The sequence below is a fragment of the Abramis brama genome (assembly GCF_963993115.1).
Source record: "Abramis brama genome assembly, chromosome: 4".
In the NCBI taxonomy this organism is placed as follows: Eukaryota; Metazoa; Chordata; class Actinopteri; order Cypriniformes; family Leuciscidae; genus Abramis; species Abramis brama.
Genome location: NC_139966.1, coordinates 29,794,224 through 29,808,168, shown reverse-complemented (window position 1 = coordinate 29,808,168; position 13,945 = coordinate 29,794,224). Strand labels below are relative to the sequence as shown.

The 13,945-nt window shown below is 37.0% G+C and overlaps 1 protein-coding gene across 3 annotated transcripts; it reads left to right on the top strand.

Annotated features, from left to right (window-relative positions):
- Positions 1 to 1,621: 1,621 nt before the first annotated feature.
- LOC311081260 (uncharacterized protein) lies at positions 1,622 to 9,632 on the top strand. 3 transcript variants are annotated; one of them, XM_084111711.1, is made up of 7 exons: positions 1,622 to 1,661; positions 3,680 to 4,008; positions 4,492 to 4,951; positions 7,067 to 7,175; positions 8,134 to 8,203; positions 8,830 to 8,984; positions 9,188 to 9,632. In XM_084111711.1, exons 1-7 carry the CDS (start codon positions 1,625 to 1,627, stop codon positions 9,348 to 9,350), a joined length of 1,323 nt encoding a protein of 440 aa, XP_083967837.1. In that variant the 5' UTR covers positions 1,622 to 1,624; the 3' UTR covers positions 9,351 to 9,632. The 3 variants fall into 3 exon arrangements, with proteins under 3 accessions (XP_083967837.1, XP_083967838.1, XP_083967839.1); XM_084111712.1 differs by having other exon boundaries at positions 1,631 to 1,661; positions 3,404 to 4,008; XM_084111713.1 differs by lacking the exon at positions 1,622 to 1,661 and adding an exon at positions 1,707 to 3,624 and having other exon boundaries at positions 3,707 to 4,008.
- The last annotated feature ends 4,313 nt before the right edge of the window (positions 9,633 to 13,945 follow it).

Here is a 13,945-nt window from a genome sequence, read left to right as displayed (position 1 = left end):
AACATACCTGACTAGCCGTCTAAACCAGCTTCATGGTATAGGCCCCAGGTTCATCTCAACTTTATTATAGTTTAGCTGAATTAAATTATAGTTTAAATTTCTTAGTTTTTATTAGTTTCATTATTCATTTTGTTAGTTTCACTTTAGTTTTTATTTTGCAAACACGTCTATTTAGTTTAATATATATTAGTTTCATTTTTAATTTTACTAATTAAAGTTGGGAGTGGGAGTAACTAAACTGCACTTCCAGGGTGCAGAGCAAAGCAAGACATTTTAATTTAAGCTTGCAGCGACATAAACTTAAAACATGCTGAGATTGATCAGATATGTAATAGTAAAAGTATGCAAATAAATGCTAAAATGAAGCAGTCAAGAATTTTTACTCCATAAACCTACACAAGCTGCGCTCCGATTGAGGGTCTCTATTCTGTGTTCACTTCACTGGACAAAATGTATTCATTCGGATGCAATGTCATCAAACACTGATGACACTTAAATTATATAAATATACATATGTATGTAACACATCAATGAGTATTTATATATATTATATTTATATACTGTAAATGTATTATTATTTAGTATAAGTTGTCATATTTGAAAATGCTAGACTGAATAATAAATGTATGTTGTGATATTCAATATGAAAATAAATGTAATTTTGTTATAATAGGTGTCTTATTTAACCATAATCATGATATTGTAACTGTCGTGTCTTGCTCACGTAATACCCATGAACAACAGTGCATAAATTATGGAGGATTCCAGGATCTGTGGCGGCCCATCCACATCTGTTTTTTTTTTTCCGTTACTGTCAATTTTAATTTTGTGTTGTTTTTCCATGTTCTCAACTCATGTTGTTTTATGTTGTAAATGATTTTTTTTTTTTTTTTTTAAAAAAACACTGTAAATAAAACTATGCATTTTAACAAAGACTTAATTTTGTTTCATTTAATATATTTTTTCAAAAAAATCTTTGTTTTTTAATCCAGCTCTCTAGTAGAGAGAAGAGTCTGTCTATCCTCTCCCTGCTCTCCTCTTCTTCCCTGTCTCTCTCTCTGAAACCTCATGTCTTCTTCTCTGATTAACTCCATCAGTTCATCTTCTCCGTCTCTCTTTCTCTCTGCTCATCATCCTGGTCATCAGCTGCTTTTATAAGACTAATTTACAAAGCCAAGAAAATTAATCAAAGAGGATAAACACAGAGTCACAATTGATTTTACACATTTTATAAAACATATTGGAACATGTTACCTACTGTATATTGTTTCTGTGTTTGTCTGAGGCCCTAATAAAGGTTTGAATTTATTAAAAAACATAGTATATTGTATAATAATTACAGTTTTTGCTATGGCACTTTCGAAAAATGCATCCAAACATCAATTTAAATATGTCTTGTTACTGAAAAAGAAGATACCAACCCCTGGTATAAATGGTTCCTGTACCGAAACATGACTTGTTTTGCGTCTTACATATAAAATGTGCTATAAACTCTTTCAGCGCATCATTAGACAACCTATATTTCTTCAAGGATTGAAAAAGAATTGTCTTTGCACTTTGTTATTTTAGACAGCAGCGTGTGAACGGGACTTTTATTTTGGTCTAAATGTGTGACGTCATAAGAATGCGCCGCGAGCCCCTTTGGATTCGGTTGAAGAAAGGTTTGTGTTTTTACCATTTAACGTGTTTGAATCGATCAAAATCGTTCAGTCGATTTTTATAATTATTAGAGGTGATCTTAAAAGAATTATTCTGCATAACATGTACAATTGTATTGATTTATCTATAATTAATGAACGTTAATTTTGTGAGTTAAGTGCATCCACACATGAGTACTAAAAAGGTGCGTCTCATTTCGCGTCGTATATCGTGAATCAGTTTATCCTAAAAACAAATTCGGTCAATGGAGAAAGTTATGATGGGATAACGGAGCTTTTTGATACTCCGAATCAATTGAATCAAATTCTTCACGTAATGATTCATTGATTCGAATAGCTCGAATCACCGCATGCTGCCGAGACATGCTGGTCAAAACAGGGTAAATGCAACTAGAAAACAAACACACGTGTCAGGGCTCCAGACTAACTTTTTTTACTTGGAGCGCTGTAGCCCCTGACTGAAAATTTTAGGAGGGGGCACACCTTAAATCAGCTTGCAATGCAATTATTCAAATTTCCCACAAAATACTGACAAATTATTTAATAATAAATAAACTCAAAGCTGGACTTAACGTACAGATATTACAATATGCAGTTTTATTTTAAGCTCACAGGGCTCCAGACTAACATTTGAGGGCAGCGGCACCGGAGCCACTGAGTTCTACAAAAAAAAAAAAAAATCTGGTAGCACTGGGGCTGACAATAAAGCACTAAGCTTAATTTAGGGTGTAGATGAAATTAACTTTAATTATTATTATCATTCATAATGTCTTAATATTAAGCACAACGAGTGGAAAAAAATTATATTAGGGAGTGAAAATAGCCAATAAGCAACCTACTGTTTACAATGGTAATTTATTTATTTTATTATTTTTAAATAAGTGTTTAAATAAGAGTTTCCCTAGCCTACATCTTAATTTTTTTAGTTTTAGGACAATCTTTGAAGGATTAACAAAAAATGTGTTGGTCATCACATTAAAAATAAAATTTATATATGATAGTTTTGAAGTGCTGGAAAAAGATGTGTAGTACTTGTAAGCGTTTGACATTTTCTGTCACATTATGGTTACAGTTACTACATTAAATCCATTGTGAATGTTGCTGATTTGTGGACTGAAAGCCTTCTATAAGTGTTTCTCCTGGTTTCCACATCAGCACTGTTTGAGCTGATATCTATGGTTTATAACAGAGAACTCTGCGCCGTATCGCAATGTTTCTCACTGGATCTCGCAGCGATGAGGCCGATATTATTAATTCTGAGGCGAATTCAATGGATTTCTTCACTGGATCTCCAGAGTCTGGATCTTCTAGTTACAGTGTCGCTTGATTCGAGATCGGCCCGCGACTGGCAAGTTCGGGGTGCTGCGCTGTCTATTTGGTCCGAACTAATAAACGGTCCGTGAAGCATAAATGAGTAGCGTATTTTCATTCCGCTTTCATTTTGTTTGGATTCACTGCTCGGCAACGTTGTGTAAATAAATATTTGGTCGCACCGGCAGGAAAAATGGTTGCAAAATAAGACCAATTGGTCGCAGTCTGGAGCCCTGCGTGTAAATAATTGCTACTTTTACAAACCAACTGCAAATGTTTTCTTGAAAATTTAGGCTAATCTATTAAATATAATACAAATCATACCAAGTTTAAACTTGTATGTAGAGTATGTATAAATTGTGTTCTATTATTAAAGGGATATTTCACCGCTGGAAAGATGAATTTGTATTTAAATTGGGTCATTTGTGTTGTAGAAATGTGGAATTATTTTAGAAGTTGGTGCCTTCTAGACTGAGAAAAGCCAGAAAATGTATTTTTGACTCATGTGGATAAAAGACAACTCCCAGAATGCACTTGCTTCGCTGCCCTACAAGGCCACTCCCAAGCCACGCCTACCAGTTACAGAGGGCAGTATCAAAGAAATGATTCAACTTGGCTACTAGTTGACTCGAAACTGAAAAGACGCCATTTTAGCGTGAGTCTCCGTGACAAGTTAGTTGATCATTTAAATACTAGCGTTTTTTCCATAGAAATGGTGCTAAATTGCTTTGTACCAGGATGTACAGCCAAAACCAGGAAAGGACAAGCAGTAAGTTTCCATCATTTGCCGGTTAAACATTTGGAGCGGGGCAAACAATGGCTGCGGGCTATCAAACACCCGAAGTTTGGAGAGGACACCGATTTGGAAAATCTGAAAAACCAGAGGGTTTGCAGTCGCCATTTCAAGCAGGAAGACTATGAACCGAATGTCCTTGGAATGAAGAGAACCACTCTGAAGGACACCGCAATTCCATCGATATTCACCTTCCCAGATGACGAACAGCCTGGGCCATCTGGTACTAAACCCATTCGCCTAGAGGTAAGACTCTCGCTAATACTCGACTCTATTTCTGATCACACAGTAGCCTATACATAGTGATATAGTTGTTAGCAGTAACTTCACAAAAAAAAAAGATGGCTGACACTGTTTGTACATTCTGTGAGTGAGATCCCACCCCCTATGGGCGGGTTGAAAACATGCGGAACTAGCTCCTACTACTGGCTGTAATCTCTAGTCTCTGGCCAAAAAAGCCTCCGATGACGCTAAATACCGATTTTTGCGTCATCGGAATTGTTTTTTCCAGACACACAATACAGAAATCTCTCGTCTCAGGGGGACATGAGGGAGGGAAGCAGGTCATTCGAAAATACTACCAGGTTTCTACTGAGACAAAGCTTAATGCTAATCGGTGAAGTATCCCTTTAATTTGTACTGTTGGGGGTAATAACTCTGTTTGAGACCCACCCAGAGATTTAGTTTGGATTAATTTTTCTTACTGTTAATTATTCTTATCTTAAAAAGGACAAATTGAAGCGACTGAGGTCCACGAGACACACTATTATAAAGAAGGCATTTATTAAAGAGGAGAGTGAAGAAATCAAGATTGAAGAAGTGAGCAGTGTGAAACAAGAAGAAACTGAGGAACAAACCAAGATGGCATTTATTAAAGTGGAGAGTGAAGAAATGAAGATTGAAGAAGCATTCATTGTGAAACAAGAAGATACTGAAGAACAAACAAAGATGCCGTTTATTAAAGAGGAGAGTGAAAACATGACGATTGAAGAAGCATTCGTTGTGAAACAAGAAGATACTGAAGAACAAACAAAGATGCCGTTTATTAAAGAGGAGAGTGAAAACATGACAATTGAAGAAGCATTCGTTGTGAAACAAGAAGATACTGAAGAACAAACAAAGATGCCGTTTATTAAAGAGGAGAGTGAAAACATGACGATTGAAGGAGCATTCACTGAGGAACAAACAGGTTGGTGGTTTCATTCTCAAAGCTGAACTCAGTCATTTGATCCTTATTAAAATGTCCTTCTCTACAGAAATAAATTATATTTTTGAAGAATGTCATATGAGTGTCCTAATTAAAGTGGTTTTATTTGGCATGGATTGAGTCCCTCATGTGGACAGACATTGAGATCTCATGATCAGACAAATACTAACGCTGCCTTCAAGTGAACATGAGAAGATCCTACTTCCACATTGAACATTCGTATTATGACATGAAGTCACACATTCAATTAGGAAAAATAATACAGAAGAAGCTTAAATAAAACAATAGGGGTGTAACGGTTCACAAAATTCACGGTTCGGTTCGATATGATACACTGGTGTCACGGTTCGGTACGTTTTCGATACAGCAAAAAGAAAGAAATGGCAGAGAAATTTCCTTGATTTAATTTTTTTTAATTAAAACTAACATCATAAAGTATAATAATTTTTTACTTTGAGCAATGATGGAGCTAGACTCTTCTTAGGAGCATATAAAACAAAAATCCTTCTAAAAAAAATGAAATGTAATATTGTAGAAGTAATAAACAAAGGTTTATTTTATTTCAGATTAACATTTGAGGGCATCAATTTTATTCATAATGTCGAAATAAAACCGAGTTTCTTCCTGGTTTCCACGTCAGCGCTGTTTGATCCATTGATAATGGAGAAATGTAAATGCTTCTCACTAGATCTCGCAGCGATGTTATTACTTCAGTGGCGGATTCAATGCTTTCTTTACAGGATCTCTTAGTGCTGTGTAGTAACAGTGTCGCTTGATCAAGATCGGCTTGTGCTGCATTGGTCCAAACTGATAAACGGTCCGTGAAGCACAAAATAAGGAGTAGCGCAGTTTCGTTCCGCTTTCATTACGTTTGTCATTTGATGTTGGGCATTTGGGCAATGTTGTGGTCGCACCAGCGTCTCTTACATTATGAGCGCACTTGCCGTGCGCCTACATTTGAAATAACAAAATTTTGGTCGGCAGGAAAAATGGTCCAACGAACCGTTCGGTTTGTAACGCGTACCGAACCGAAAGCCTCGTACCGCACGGTTCAATACAAATACGTGTATCGTTACACCCCTACAAAACAATTATTTTGAGTAACAGTAAAAGGGGTCATATGATGCTTTTTTCAAAGATCATTATTTTGTGTATTGGTTGTAATAAAAAATGTTAACATGCTTTAATGTAAAAAAATAAATAATAATTCACATGAGGGGATTTCGCACTGGAGGAACCTTTTTACAGTTCCTAGAACTATTGGCGGAAGTACTCTGATTTTGGCGTGTTCGCACCGCAGGAAATAGGAATGATTTTAGTTTTAGGAATTAACTCCTTTTGGAGGAACTAATTTAGCATCTACTTCAGAGTAGGATCTAAACCAGCACTATAGGAACTCCCTTTACGTTAGTGTTCGCTGATTGGCTGGATGCACGCGAAACACCAGCACCCGCCATTAAAAAAAAAAGCTGTGTAAACACAGTTATTAGCATATATATTTACTCCAGAAACTAACTCTACGAATATGGAAAACAGTGATAGATGGACCTCTCAACCTTTACGCTGAGGAGAAAATCCAAAGTGACTTTGAGGGGACCAAGCCAAACATGATTATGTATTTCTGCTCAGGCATCATCCACGAGGCATACGCTAATACCTTATCATATGTTGTCTACTTTCTATGTATAACAGTTCTATCTAATAACATGTTAGACAGGACTGTTAGACAGATCATAAACTAATGCACATGGAGAATGAAAGCACGGTGTGCTCAGGCTCTGGTGTTCTCAGCGCCATCAAAGTAAGTCACAACAACAAGCGCGGCTTACGAGACGTCAGAGTTCCTACTGGCGGTGTGAATGCAACCAAGAAAACGTTCCTAAGGTGCCCTGGTGGCTAGTTCCTATAACTAAGTTCCTAGAACTACCTGGTGCGAAAGCCCCTATACTGTACATTATTGTAGCTCCTCTTTCTAAAAGTCTTTCTAAAATGCACTGATTTCTACAAAGCCCCTCCTTCCAAAAATTGCAGTGTGCTCTGATTGGCCAGCTGATTCTTATTTATGTTATACTTATACATTAATAATTATGTCATCAGTTTTACCATATCAGTTCGAGCCTGAGTCGGATCCTGAAAATGCAGATGACCAAGTCGATGAATCGGAACCACCTTTGCAAGCGCGACTTCAGCAGAACGTTTCACAGTGGTAAGTTACCACTTACCTTTTTTAGATATATTGTTATAACGGTTTAATTTATCTTCTTTACTGGGGGGGGGCACAATAAATCACAATAAAATGTATCGTTCCCCTCTCTGATAATTGTTAATAATAATTATTTTTATTATTATAAATATTATAATAAATAACAATACACTTGTACACCATTGCCACTAACAATAATAATACAAAAAAATATAATATACATTTTTTTTGGCGGAAGCATTTTGCGGAGGTGAAGTGGTAGCCAGCCTTTCCATGTTTCCTTTGCAATGCTACGTACGCAGCAGTTCGCCGCAAGTCTTTAAACTACACAAGCAGCAGGTAACGCTAAGCTAATACGGAAAGTTGCATTTATCCTACCATGCTACTGTAAAAAAAACGGCAGCATGCGAGCTATGCTTAACTATAATAAAAGTATAACTTGATTTCGGCCGCATTCTGAGTCTGACAATGTCATTTAAGGCCATAGCAAGTGTTATTAGCTTGGGGAAATGCATCTAGTGAAATGAAATCTTAAGTCCATGATTCCAGTATTCATTAATAGTTCATGTTAACAAATTTAACTAATGAAACCTTATTGTAAAGCGTTACTGATTTCACGATAGCTAACACTTTCATGCATATACATAAAATTTACAACATCAACAAAATGATTCTTGAAAATGAAAAGTTGATTCTAACTGTTTTGTTTGGTAAAGTAAATAATATTTAGTAATATTATCATAATTTCCCTATTTTCGTTTGATGTGTTATGCATTCTTATTGTATCAACGTATCAATGCCAAGGAAAGAAAGGATAAAAAAAAAAACAAGGAACTTTTTTTTGTGCCCTTTTTGGCCTTTCGGCCCCTGCCCCTGAGGAGGTCTGTGCACGCCACTGCCTGAAGTGATAACATAAAATGCAGTTTAAAAACAAACTGGTGTATTTTTGTGGTTTATTTAGGTGCAGATGTGAAAACTGTAATAGAATGCCCAGCGAAGTTGAAAATGTCTGCTGCATGGAAATACCAAAGGTACTGCAATAAATTACTCCATAAAAAGATGTATATATGTATTAAACCAATCCTCTTTTTGGTAAATGTTCCCACACTAGCAGTTGTCACATTTGTGGGGTGGGGTGGGGTGGGGGGATATACACATAATTTAAACCTTGTGTGTCAATTTAAAAAAGTTACTCTGAGGTCCTTAACAAAAATATCCATGTCAACAAACTGTACAGACTTTAAGAGCACAGACTTAAGTTTGGTCTCATTTTAAAGGATACAAAATGAACGCCTATTAACAAAGACTGCATCATTTTATAGTTAAATGACCCTGGGATTAAATATTGTAGTTTTAATGGGGATATTTTTGTCCTTAAGGTCCTTAGTGTAACTACTTTGTGTACCTAGTGCAAAATATATTTATTAAAGGAAATGGGAATAAAATACTAAAATTCCAATAAAAGTGTACACCTTTTCTAAAAAGGTGTGCATAGGCAAAATGATAAAAAAAAACTAAACTAAACTAAAAAAGACGCAAATGTCCATAAAGATGCACAAGGGTTAATGAAAGAGGTCATATGATGCTATTAAATGAGTTGCTTTTACTCTTGTAATTTTGACAGTATTATAAATAGTTGGTGGCTTGTCTTCCTTAGGTTGTAAGACGAATGAATCAGGTTTCAGGGCCTCTAAAATGCATGACACACCACCCAGGCTTCGAACCGAACTGTTTGAATCCTTACACCCTGCAGAACATTTTAAACATTTACAAAGCTGATTATGGAAATTTGAGACGTAGAACAGAAGAAGAGTAAGTTGTTTTATGGCATTTTATTACATTATTTTGTAAACCAATATAAATGTAATTTCGTGACACCACTGCAAAAAAAAAACTAATTAAGACATTAATGTTTTTCTTCAAAATATTTGTAAAAATATTTTTTTACATAAAAAAAAAAAAAAAATTACAGTTTTATCTTCAATGTTAAATTGTGTCCACCACTCTCTTTACAGGCGGTATCGTTCTCTCGCCCATCGAAGCTTCGTCAGCTGGTGCTGGGGCTATTTAGGACGGAAAATCAGGGTGGTTCTTCCATCCTGTGTTGTGCTCCGGATTCAGCAGGAGTTTCCTGATTCAGATGGACAGTTTGTTGGATTTCGACCGCCCCTTGACTAAATCTTGAGACGTGGCAGACAATATCTTCCTCCTTTGAAGGTTTTTCAAACTGAGTGGACAGAAACGGGGATTTTTTTTAGCTCTTCTACAAACATCTCTTCAAAGACGAGCTTCATCAGGTCATTCACATTGTCTGTAAAACATAGCATACAGAAGGAAATTCTATTATATTAATTTTGATACACAACCTACCCCTTTAGAACATCTCAAATGTGTCACTATGTGTCAAGTGTATTTGTAGATGTATTTAAATAAAATTCATTTTATAACATACCATCTAAAGGGGCGGTTTTAAGTGGCTTTGCAGTGCATTCACCCTTCTTTGACTTTGACTGGGAAAACAACCTTGTACATAGCTTGTCCTGCTGATGTTGTTGCCTGCTCATGGTCTGCATTTTCATTGTAATGCATGGCTGCAAGGTACAACCTACAGTAAATTAATAAGATAAAATAGAAGTAAAAAAATTACATATTTGGATTTAAGTTGGCACTTATGCATATCTGAATTTAAAAGTGGTACAGAATGTCAAATCAAGTCACCTTTATTTATATAGCGCTTTTTACAATACAGATTGTTTCAAAGCAGCTTAACAGAGATAACAGGAAAATAATGCAACAAAGTTTGTTTCCAGAAGAAAATAGCGTCACAGTCCAGCTTAAGAAAATTCAGTGATGGTTTGTTTTTGTTGTAAAAAAGTTATTAATTTAGTTAAAGGGATGGTTCGGGGTAAAATCAACCTAGGGTCCTTTGCACCATGACCTCGAGGTAAAATAACACAGCCTATGAATACATCACCAGACAATTAAACCCCACCCTCCTTGTACTGCGACAAGACCTTCTGTTTATAGAGTGCTTTAAACTGGTGAATGCTTTGACATTGTTTGAGTTCGAGCCCCAAAAAGTTCCCATAGCTCCTCAAACTGTACGACTGCTCTCTCTGAGTGAATAACTTTTGTATGTTAGCAGGTAATAGGTTGTGAAATGCTTTAAATAAGAATTGTGCCATGTTGAATTTAACAAGGTCCTGTATTTTTAATAACTTTGATATGAGAAAAAGTGGATTTGTGTGTCCAAGATATTCAGCCTTGTGTATGGTACGTATAGCCCTTTTTTGTAAGATAAGGAGTGACTGTAATGAGTTATTATAATTAATTCCCCATACTTCAACGCAGTAAGTTAAGTACGGTAGAAAAAGGGAACAATAGGGTACAGAGTATATTGTTATCAAGGACATGTTTGGCTTTATTTATTATTGCAAGGCTTTTGGAGACTATAGTTTTTATGTGTCTGATGTGAGTTTTATAAGTTAGTTTATTATCTATTGTAACTTCTAAATTTTTTATTTCAGAGACATTTTCAATTTGTATCCCATCTATCTCAATTGTGTTTTCCGGTTTTGTTTTATAATTACCAAATAATATGGCTTTAGTTTTATTAAGTTAAAAAAAAATTTATTGCTATCCATCCATTTTTTTATATTCCTTAGTTCAGTATTTACAACATTAATAACCTTATCATAATTGTCATCACAATAGAAGATGTTGGTGTCATCTGCAAACAAAATACACTTAAAGGATAATTCCGGTATTTATCACTTTGAGTCTCTTTTCTGGTTTGTTTTGGATGAACTAGAGTGGTGGACATTTTTGGAATTTTGACGATGGGTCCTGTCTCGACTTTTTTACTCGTTTAGAATCGCCTTTGACCGCTTCAGAGTGGCTGGCTACCGGCATGCAGAAACATGTCCTTAAAACAACCCTTAACGTTCGTTTTCAAAACTGTGCAACTCACCGAGTGGTTACCCAGCTAACAAAAAGACGTCCCTAGAACGTCCCTGAACGTCCTCTGCGAACGTCCTCTGGACGTCTTCGTGTAGGGTTCTTTAAACGTTAGCAGGACGTCGCGGGGGACGTTCGCAGGACGTCGCGGGGGACTTTCGCAGGACGTTTGCAGGACCGCCGTGCGACGTCCCGAGTAGTGATGGGAAGTTCGGCTCTTTTCAGAGAGCCGGCTCTTTTGGCTCAGCTCCCAAAGAAGAGCCGGCTCTTTCGACTCCCGAAAGGCTCTTAATTTAGGATTTTTTGTAGGCCTTTATTTTACCATAACTTTGCAAAAATTAATGGTTTGTGTGTTGAAAACCCTTTCATGTGCAGTGTTTTTATGCATTTATTGCACAAATTAACAACAAAACAGCAAATAAACAGCTCTGTTGTCATTGAATGCAAGTTTTTTAAACCTAGGGATCCTATATAAAGCGACGAGAATACTTTTTGTGCGCAAAAACAAACAAAAATAACGACTTTATTCCACTATTAATTTCCTTCTCTCTGGGCCTCGAGTCTTTTCACGTAGTGTTTTTGCGCAGCGTGTCAGTGTTGTACGACACACGCATCACACACATGACCAGCGTCGGCCAATAGTGAGCCTACGTGGTGACGTGTAACACAGACACGCTGCGCAAAAACACTACGTGAACTAACTCGAGGCCCAGAGAGAAGGAAATGAATAGTGGAATAAAGTCGTTATTTTTGTTAGTTTTTGCGCACAAAAAGTATTCTCGTCGCTTGATATACTTAACATTGAGCCACTGTAGTCACTTAGACTATATTAACGATCTCTTTAATAACTTTTCTGGGCCAGCAAGTTTCAATCCCTTATAAGCCTATGGAGAAGTGATCCAGCTCTCAAATTTAATCAAAAATATCGTCATTTGTGTTCCGAAGATGAACGTAGGTCTTACGCGGTTGAAACAACATGAGGGTGAGTAATTACTGACAGAATTTTCATTTTTGGGTGAACTAACCCTTTAACGTTGTTACGACTCGTTAACTTGCAGTGGAGTGCTGCTTCGCTTCACCCACCTCTCTGTTTTTACATAATGGTATGATCCCATATCCTCACATCTGATTGGCCGCGATGCGATTGCTGACCAATCAAAACAAAGTTCTGCCTTGAGGAAAGCAGAGAAAGGAAAAAAACTGGGAGCCGGCTCTCACTCGATGCGAGCCGGCTCTTCTGATTCACTACAAAGCATCGGCTCTCAGAGCCGCATCTTTTGCGCATGACACATCACTAGTCCCGAGGGACCTTCGTGGGACGTTTGGAAAACATTCGGGGACCTTTACAGAACGTTCATTAGAAGTCCTTTTAACATCCTTTTATCATTTTATTTCATTTTACTTCTGGCTAACCAAAGAAAACAGACACCGTATAAGGAACAAAGTATTTATTTGAACAATTGTAAAGGTGTTGTGCTCTTTCCGTGTGTGTGTGTGTGTGTGTGTCTTCAAACGCGATGGCAGCTATGTGTGTGTCTCGGTCGGTCAGCTGTGGGGTATAGTCCGTTGGCAATTCTTCCCCTGGCATCTAAAACAACAAAATTAACACATTCAGTAGTGTTATGATTTTATATGTCTATATATGAATATGTGAAATATAACGTCGTCTCATTTCAGCAGCAGCTAACGTTAGTTTCGTAACGTTAGTGTTAGCATAACTTAACGGTTAGCAGTACACGGCGGACAACTTCAGCAAACGTTTTAAAAAGTCAAATTATCATGATATGTATTGATGTATAGTGGTTACGATAACTAATGTATACTAATCTAAAAATTAAAAATACCTTTTAGACAGACGAAAGGGAAAACACAAGGCCGCGTCTGAGGAGGACCGTTAACTGTCACTACGCAGCTGAGCGTTGCCATGGATACATGGATACATGCTGCGGCATAATGAATGACGTCACTCGCTTAGGTGCATTTGATCGTAACTTGCTGGTGTGTTATATTCTGCCAAAATTATAGTGTGTAGCTATATGACACTTTTTTTTTTGTTATTTGAAATGCAATGTGCAATCAGTCTTAAGTGCAATAATTAGAATAATATTTTTCCTAAAATAACTTATTTTGAATAAAGTCCTTCGATCGCCCTGACCATTACAATTAAAACACTAACATTTTTAACATTAACTTAATTTTACAATTAATTTAAATAATATTTTTACTATAGTTTATTTTCAGTTAATAAACTATAACGTCAATCTGCAAAACAAAAAACATGTTTTTTAGATAAAATCCATTATCACAGTTAATTTAATGGATAAAAAAATCCCCTTTTAAATCTAATATGGGTTTTTATTTTAGTTGAATCATTCATTTGTCTGAGTTGCAAGATGTCCGGTCTAATGATACAAATTATGGGCGACTGGATTGTGTTGTCATGGAAATGGCATGTGAGGGAGACGTTCGCAAACTGGCATGGACAAATGTCCTCAGAACGTCCATCAGCGAACGTTACAAAGCGGACCAGATGCGGACGTCCCCCGAAGGTCCGCTCGGGAACGTTACAAAGCGGACCAAATGCGGACGTCCCCCGAGGGTACGCTCGGGAACGTTACAAAGCGGACCAAATGCGGACGTCCCCCGAAGGTCCGCTCGGGAACGTTACAAAGCGGACCAAATGCGGACGTCCTCCGAACGTCCGCTCGGGAACGTTACAAAGCGGACCTAATGCGGACCTAAGGGGACGTTCGAAACGTCCGGGGGACGTCCCCTGTTTGCTGGGTAGTGGTGTTGTTGATGTTCCAAAACAAGTA